Source organism: Muntiacus reevesi, chromosome 1 (assembly GCF_963930625.1).
Source record: "Muntiacus reevesi chromosome 1, mMunRee1.1, whole genome shotgun sequence".
NCBI lineage: Eukaryota > Metazoa > Chordata > Mammalia > Artiodactyla > Cervidae > Muntiacus > Muntiacus reevesi.
The window spans coordinates 77,378,879-77,386,668 of record NC_089249.1 but is presented as its reverse complement, the minus strand read 5'-3'; the positions used below and the strand labels follow the sequence as shown (position 1 = coordinate 77,386,668).

At 61.2% G+C, this 7,790-nt stretch overlaps 2 protein-coding genes across 5 annotated transcripts; one reads left to right on the top strand and one right to left on the bottom strand.

Moving 5' to 3' along the window:
* The first annotated feature begins 458 nt into the window (after positions 1-458).
* Positions 459-1,546, top strand: BGLAP (bone gamma-carboxyglutamate protein). Its single transcript, XM_065902143.1, has 4 exons — positions 459-600; positions 849-887; positions 1,086-1,155; positions 1,309-1,546. Exons 1-4 carry the CDS (start codon positions 537-539, stop codon positions 1,436-1,438), a joined length of 303 nt encoding a protein of 100 aa, XP_065758215.1. The 5' UTR covers positions 459-536; the 3' UTR covers positions 1,439-1,546.
* Positions 1,547-1,661: 115 nt separating this feature from the next.
* On the bottom strand, positions 1,662-7,672 carry PAQR6 (progestin and adipoQ receptor family member 6). Of its 4 annotated transcripts, XM_065902099.1 has the most exons (9): positions 6,429-7,672; positions 6,217-6,327; positions 4,920-4,995; positions 4,353-4,480; positions 4,015-4,220; positions 3,776-3,902; positions 3,296-3,392; positions 2,951-3,101; positions 1,662-2,642 (listed from the first exon to the last, which is right to left on the bottom strand). In XM_065902099.1, the coding sequence occupies exons 3-9, from the start codon at positions 4,968-4,970 to the stop codon at positions 2,368-2,370; spliced, it is 1,035 nt and encodes a 344-aa protein (XP_065758171.1). In that variant the 5' UTR covers positions 4,971-4,995; positions 6,217-6,327; positions 6,429-7,672; the 3' UTR covers positions 1,662-2,367. The 4 variants fall into 4 exon arrangements, with proteins under 4 accessions (XP_065758171.1, XP_065758162.1, XP_065758154.1 ...); XM_065902090.1 differs by lacking the exon at positions 6,217-6,327; XM_065902082.1 differs by lacking the exons at positions 6,217-6,327; positions 6,429-7,672 and adding an exon at positions 5,602-5,668.
* Between the last annotated feature and the right edge of the window lie 118 nt (positions 7,673-7,790).

The following is a 7,790-nucleotide window of genomic DNA, read 5'->3' as shown; positions in this document are numbered from 1 at the left end:
TCCTCGGGGTGAATGAGGGCATCTGTCGGCAGGCCCGCCCTCCCTGGGGTTTGGCTCCTGCCCATGGGGCCAACGGTGGAAATCACAGTCTGAGAGGCTGCAGCCTAACTCCACGCAATTCTATTTTAGACCCCCAGCCCCCCTTCCTCTCTAGGCTCCCCACCCTCCCCTCCCAGCCTGCCCCACTGATGGCTCAAACCGAGGCTGGGGCTCAGAGGGAGAGTAGGGCTGGGGGACCTGGGGCGACCCTGTGGGGAGGAGCTGGGGACCATCTCTGGAGGCTGGCAGTCTCGGATTGAGGCGAATCCTCCTCCATCACTCCTGGGGCCTGCCCAGAGAGCCACAGCTCCAACCACAACCTCCTTTGGGGTTTGGCTGACAGAGCTGAGGCGGATGAGCCCCAAACAGCCCTGGCAGGCTCCCCCGTGACCCGCCCACACCCCTGCCTCGGGGGCACAGCCCAGAGGGTATAAAACAGCGCTGGAGGCTGGGAGAAGCAGACTGGCCGAGTCCACGCAGCCGCTGCCAGACACACCATGAGAGCCCTCGTGCTCCTCGCCCTGCTGGGCCTGGCCACGTTCTGCCTCGCTGGTCGGGCAGGTGAGTGCCCCGGCCCAGGCAGACCCAGCCCGTGGGCTCCGGGAGAGGAGGCGTCACGGCCGCACCTCTCCTCACTCCTTCCGCTGGCTGGCCCTGACAGTCTCACTAGCTTTCTGTAGTCTCAGTCCATTTGCCCCCACTTCTCTCCTTGAGGAGAAAGGAGGGAAGAGCAAGCTGCCAGAGGCGGGGGGTGGGTGGGGAGGGCCCTCGGGATGAGCAGGGGTGAACTGGGCTCCTTTTCCTTGCAGATGCAAAGCCTGGTGATGCAGAGTCCGGCAAAGGCGCAGGTATGAAGTGGGCCGGACGGGGGCTATGCCCTGTATCCCCAAGGGTGCTGCCTGCTCCCAGCACCTGCTCTTACCCCGTCCCCGAGACCCATTCTCCCCTCCTGCTCCCTCCCATCTGGCTCTTAGGAAGGCCAGCCTGCTCCTCACCTTATCCACCCAAACTGGGAGCCCCCTGACCCCAGCCCCTGTGCTCCACAGCCTTCGTGTCCAAGCAGGAGGGCAGCGAGGTGGTGAAGAGACTCAGGCGCTACCTGGATCCTGGGCTGGGGTGAGAGGAGGGGAGGTGCTGGGCCAAGGCCCTGCATCTGCAGGATGGGCTGGGAGGTGCGGCCGCTGTGGGGGGACCCTGGAGCCCCAAGTGCAGTGGGGGGAGGGGCAGGCATTTGGCATGGAGGCTGATGCCAGTGTGGTGGGTTCTCAGAGCCCCAGCCCCCTACCCAGATCCGCTGGAGCCCAAGAGGGAGGTGTGTGAGCTCAACCCTGACTGTGACGAGCTAGCTGACCACATCGGCTTCCAGGAGGCCTACCGGCGCTTCTACGGCCCGGTCTAGAGCTCGCAGCCCTGCCGACCTGGCTGGCAGCCCCCAGCTCTGGCTTCTCTCCAGGACCCCTCCCCTCCCCATCATCCCTGCTGCTCTAGAATAAACTCCAGAAGAGGAATTGGGGCTCTGGTTCTTTGTGCATCTGTGGAGCATGAGGAGGAGGCACTGGGACGATGGGGAGTGGAGCCAGAGGTTTTACCTTTTTCAGTCCCAGAAAGTGTTTCCCAAAATCTGTTGTTGATTTATTTATTTATCCCTGCCTCATTCCAGAAGCATTGAAGGTAGCTTCCTAAAGTCTAGCTAGGGTTCTCCTCTTTAGCCCAGCACCCTTCCCCCACCTCAACCCACTGCCCCATCCGTGACACACCCAAACAGGCCAGATCCCAGAGGCCTGGATACAGAGTCCACGGTTGTGACCAGGACAGATGCCCTCACTGCCACAGGCCAAGAACTGCCAGCGGCCAGTGCTGCCTGGTTTGGGGGTAGGGGCACGAGCGGGCCTCCCAGCCGGGTTAACAAGCATTCAGGGTGGGCCTGGGTTAGTCATGTTAGTTCTTCCCTGGGCTGCGCAGAAATTCCAGGAGCACCAGAAATGGGACCAGATAAAAGGACCCAGCTCCTCCCCACCCCTGCCTTCGATGGCAGGTGGGGCAGCTCCAGCCTGGACACATGCACCTCCCCTCTCAGACCCTCAACACTTCCCAACCCCATCAAGAGCCCCCTCCTTGAGCCTCCTGCTCGTTCCCAGCCTCCCAGGCCCCCTCCTCGCCTCTGTCTTCTCAGCTCCCTTCTCACCTCCACGCCGCTCTGTCCTCAGCCACTCTTGCTTCCAGGCTCAGATGTGCCCCCAGCTTATCAGGCCTGGGTCTGGGCTCCTCCCCTACATGAGGGCCTGCCTGGCCTCTGCCTCTTTCCAGGGCAGACTCAGAGCTGGGGCCTCACTGCAGTTTGGCCTTTGTACCCCCCTCCAGTGAACCACCTTGCAGCAGGGGGCATGTACTGGGGGCCCGAAATAGGGAAGCTGTGAAAGCGGCAATGATGAGCAAGTTCCCGGCCACTGCCAAGCCCAGAGTGGCCACCGTGCCTGCCAGGCCTAGGGGCGGTTCCTGCGTGGCCAGCCAGGCTCGGCGAGATCCCATATCAGTCAGCACCGCCTCCAGCTGGAAGTGCGTGCCCAGCACTGCACAGATGTGGAATAGCTGGTGGCTGTGGCCTGTGGGGAGGGTGGGCAGGTGAGGACACATACCCCGTCCCCAGGGCTCCCCCACTCGTCCTGTGATCCATGGCAAGCATACCATCATCTGGGCCTGCTACTCCCCTAAAACTGGAAGTAAGAAACCCAGGGTTTCTTAAGGTTCCCGGAGTTATCAGCACCTATGAGTGAGCTGCTGTTCACAGCCCCTGGCATATGTGGTTTTGCCGTTAACCTGAGGGCCCTGCCAGGAACACTGCTCAGTTCACTCAGGGCTCTGGGGAGCTGTCTCCCTGACCCCTCCCGGGCCAGGCCAGGTCTGCGCTCACCGATGTAATCGAAGCGTCCTGGTGCCAGCCGCTCAGGCAGATGAGAGGCAAAGAGGAAGCCAGTGAGCAGCGCACAGAAGAGGTGGTAGCCGTGGCTGGTGCTCAGCGCCTCCTGCCCGCAGCTGTGGCCCCTGCCCCAGCACAGCCCCAGCTGGCAAAGGAAAAGCAGGGCTGGTGGGGAGGGGCTTTGGGGCCGACATCATGTGTCTGGGATCTGGTGAGGACTGGGGGGTGCACAGCGGGACTGGGTGCTGGGCTAGGAGGGGGGTGGCAGGGCTGGGGTCAGGGCTCGAGGGGGCGGGACTGGGCACTGTGAGGGTCAGGACAGGAAAGCAGGAGCCTTACCCGATAGAAAAGCGGGAGGTTGTCGAACAGAAAGGGGTAGACGAAGGCGGCCGAGCGGAGGATCTTACTGAGCCCAGGGCTTTCTAGCTCTGGGAACCTGGGAGGCAAGATGGGAAAGGCTGGTCGCCATCACTATGCTGGGATGGGGGGGAGAGGAGGGCAGGGGACCTTTGGTCACCAAAGAATGTCAGTGCAGCCTAGTGGCTTCGAAAGCCCTTAGGCCACATAACTCCTCTGTAAGTTACAGCTGTAACGGGGATAGACATGTGCCGCTTAGGTCGCTGCGGGAGAGAGCGAGCGGGGGTGGTGCTGGGCACAGGGTCTGGGCACACTGGGTCCTCAATAAACGGCCCCACAGCCATTAGTTTTGTTCGGGAGCAGTGGGGCGCAGGCACACCCAGCCGTCCTGGGTGCCCAAGTGCTTGTGGGCGCCCTGTTCTGCCCCTCCGCCTTCCCCTTCACCACTGGTCAAGAACCCACCGGGAGTAGCAGGAGAGGCCGGTGCACAGGAAAGAATTGAGTGCGGCGGCGGGCACAAAGAGCTGGTGCAGGCGGCTGTGCAGCCAGGAGGCCGGCATGGAGTAGGCGGCATAGGGGAAGGCGCAGCCTGGGGGCGGGGCGGGAGCTGAGGCCCCGCCCCAGGACCCCCGTGCCGCACCCCGCGCCCTGCCCGCAACGCCCCTCCCCCTGCCCGCCGCGGCCGGCCACCGGGGGCTCACCCAGGCTGTAGAGGCTGAGCGCGCCGTAGTCCAGGAAGTAGCAGATGTGACGCACGCGGGGCGACATGGAGCTGAAGGTGTGCGCGCAGCACGACGCAAACGGGTAGAGGCAGGCGGGCAGCAGGAAGATGAGCAGCGGCCAGTGGTAGGGCTCCGACCGGAAGCCCAGGCCTCCCGCCAGCGCCACGAGGCGCCACAGGAAGTACCTGCGGCGGGCACGTGCTCAGGCCACCGGAGCCCCGGCGACTCCCACTGCGGCCCGTGGGCCCGGGCGGTCCTGGCCCGCCTGAGCACCCCCTTGAGCTCGAGGCCCAAGCCTGGGACAGAGCCTCCCTCACCAGGTGGGCAGGAAGTGAGTCCAGATGTTGACGGTCTCGTTGGTCATCTGGAAAGAGCTGAGGACACAGTCCAAGGCCGAGCTGGTGGGGCGGCGGTAGCCAGACATGATACCATCTTCCCAGAACACCTAGGGTAGTGAGTGGGGGTGGGGAGAAGAGGGGAGTCACTGTGCTCCACCCTTTCTCTCCAAGAGAGATCTCTGGAAGCAGGGTTGAAGGGAATGGTCTGGAGATCACCATGGCGCCAAAGCCAAATTAAATCCAACCCCATCTCACCACAGGTTCCAGTACCCAGAGAGCAGGTGAGAAACAAGAGGCAGAGGAAGGGGACGAGATGGGGTTGAGAGTCGGTGGACACGTGGCCCTCTGAGGCTGGGAACTCCGGATAAAGCAGCCTTCTGGGCTCCAGGAAGCAGGTCACAAACCCTGTTCCTTAGAGAACAGGAGCCCCACACCAAAATGACAGGGATAAGAGGTAGCTTGTTGCAAAGCTTTCTGCACTTGCACAAAGAGAAGCACCTCCGCCCAGCTAGCGCCCTTGGAAGTAGGAGTTGGTGAATCCCTCACCCTGGGGACCTGGTGGACTCGAAGGAGCTGGGGCAGCTTGAGACTGAGCATAGTGGCCCGGCACCTCCACGTTGACCTGAAGACAAAGGGCAGAGGGGAATTAGGTGTCTGCGCCCATCCATGGGTCCCTTTTCACCCAGGCCCAGGCTGGACCCCATCCCTGAGTCCCAGGGTGGGCTGTGTACAGGCATGCATGCAGTGGTAACTGGCCACCAAGCTGCTTCCTTCAGGCCCGGGGACGCTCTCCCAGCTTCCCGGTGGTCATAACCCCAGCCCCTCCTCAGCCTAACCTGGGGGCATTCAGTTCCCCCATGGAGAGGGACTGGCCCATCAAGGAGTGGAGTGGCCTCCTCAGCCAGAAGGCTGCCTCAGGAACCCTGGATCCAAGCCCCTAACCCCAGATTTCTGTCTCAGAAGAACCCTGACTTACAGAGGACAGCACACAGACAGCCCAGGCACACCATCACCACCGCTGCCGCCGCCAGAAAGCCCCTTGGCCCCCAGTGCCTGGGCTGAGCACAGAAAACTCAGGGAGCTTAGGGAGAATTCTGGGAGAGGCCAGATGCCCACTGGTGGGACAAGGCATTAGGGGGAAGCCTAGCTCTTCGACGACTACACTTGCACCCCCGGGGGTGTCCCGGGTCCCTGTCCCGCCTGAGCCCCGCGCCCTTCAGCCTCAGACCTGTGTGCTGCCTCCGGGTGGCCGCGGATCTACTGCCCCGCCCGCCTCCCGGCTGCCTCTCCCAGACACATTCCTTGGCACAAGTGGAGGGGCTGGGCCACCAGGGTGGGTGGAACTGCCTCGGGAGGAGGGAAAACAGGACACCCCGCCCACCTCTCCAGGCCAAAACTTTCCAGCCCAGACCCACCCCTCTTCCTGCCGCTGCTGCTTTGCCTGCTGTTTGCGCCTCACACACTCCGAGCCTTACACAGCCAGCCCGAATCCCGAGCCTCTGCCCTTGAGCTGGGTGCCGGGGACCCTGCTGGACCCAAGGCAGATCTGGCCCCTAGTCTGCTCCCCGGCTGAGTTTTAGTGTAGATGACCCCGGGAATTACGGGGCCATCCAGTGATTAGATGTCTCCGTGGGCTACAGTCCCTGGGGCCACAAAGAGTCGGACACAACTGAAGTGACCTAGCATGCCGGTGATTAGGACTCCGTGTTTTCACCGCCGAGGGCCTAGGTTCCATCCTTGGTCCAGGAACTAAGACCCCACAAGCCTTGGAACGCATCCAAAAGACTACCCGAGATAGATGACTGACCCCTCCCAAGAGGGGGATGGGGGTGTCCTGACCTACCCTGAGTGCAGCCCAGCTACTTCGGGGAGGGGTAGACCAGGATGATGCTGGGGTCTAGCTCCCCTCGGGGTCCTCCCCTCAGCACTAGGGTCAGGTCTCTGGAGTAGTCAGCTGTAGCCAAGGAAATGGGGGGGGGGGGGTTGCAGCTGGAGCAGGTGCGTTGCCTCTAGTCCCCCAGATTGAGAGTCTTGGCCCCAGGTGAGTTTCCTTACCCAGAACTTGACGGGCGCTCCTAAGCCAGAGGGTCGGCAGGCCCCGGGCTCCACGGGCGGAGTCCCTGGCTCTCGCCAGCAGGGCCAACGGGAGGGAGAGGAGTGTCAGGCAGGCAGGCCAGGCCTGGGCGGGGTGTGGGAGACAAAGGGGAGCAGGGAAACAATCCTAGCCTTGTCCAGCCTTCAGGGAGCAGCGCAGGGTGGCCCAGCCCCATTAGCAGGCAACTCACTCGGCCTCCAGCACACAGCCAGCCCCTCCAGCTTGACCCCACCCCACTGAGAGCAGACTGGCTGGAAGAGGCCCAGGCCCTAGCCAGAAGGCAGCCAGGGCAGTATGGAGCGACCCCTCAGCCCAGGCTGCCCCATGGCTCCAGGCTCTCCCAGCAGCTGAGGATGGAGGACTCTGCCTTAGGCTGGGCAGAGGAATCCCAACCCCAACTTTGGATTTTCCAAAATCACTTCTCACTGTGCTTTGCTGCCTTAGTGCCCGGTGCTGGACAGAATTCAGAGCAAATGCATTTGGTAAATGTTGGTTTAAACCACGAGGGGTTCACCAAGCTTCTCCATTCCCCAGACACACTAGAGGTGTGTCAATCCTAGTGAAGGGACAGGTGTGATGAAGACTCAAGAGGCTGGTTTCAAGATTCACCTTCAGTCAAACGCTCTCCCAACTGAGCTATTTCGGCTACCCTCAAGATTCACCTTCATCTCTCCTGTGAGGAGGCTTCTCCTTGATTCAGAGGACCCAGCTGAAGACCGCCAACTGCCCCCAGGCTGTCACCTTCAAAACAGTTAACCCTTGAACATGGGTGTGAGCTGCATTTAGAAACAATTTTTCACTAAATATGTACTCAGTGCAACATGGCCCATGTTTGAATCATGGGTGTGAGGCTGAATACAAAGAGCCAACAGGAGAGTCATGTGCAGATGTCTGACTATATGGGAGGGTGAGCGCCCTAAAAACACATGTTGTTCAGTCATCTGTATAGCCTTTACCTATCAGCCTTGGTCTTCCCTGGTGGCTTGGCAGTAAAGAATCTGCCTGCAATGCAGGAGACCTGGGTTTGATCCCTGGCTCAGGAAATGGCAATCCACTCCAGTATTCTTGCCTGGAGAATTCTACAGACAGGCTACAGTCCATGAAGTCACAAGGGTTGGACACAACTGAGCGATTAACACATCACCCTTGTGAAGGCACCAGCTCAGGGCAGTCAGTGAACTTCACAGCTGTCAAAACCGCTTCTGGAGTTTGTGTTTCAATTGCTGGTTTCTTGCTTCAACTGGGCCACATCAAAGAAACCTTTCCAAACTGCTATTTCAGCCTGTAATCTCTCCCATGTCCCAATAAAACTGTAGAGAAAG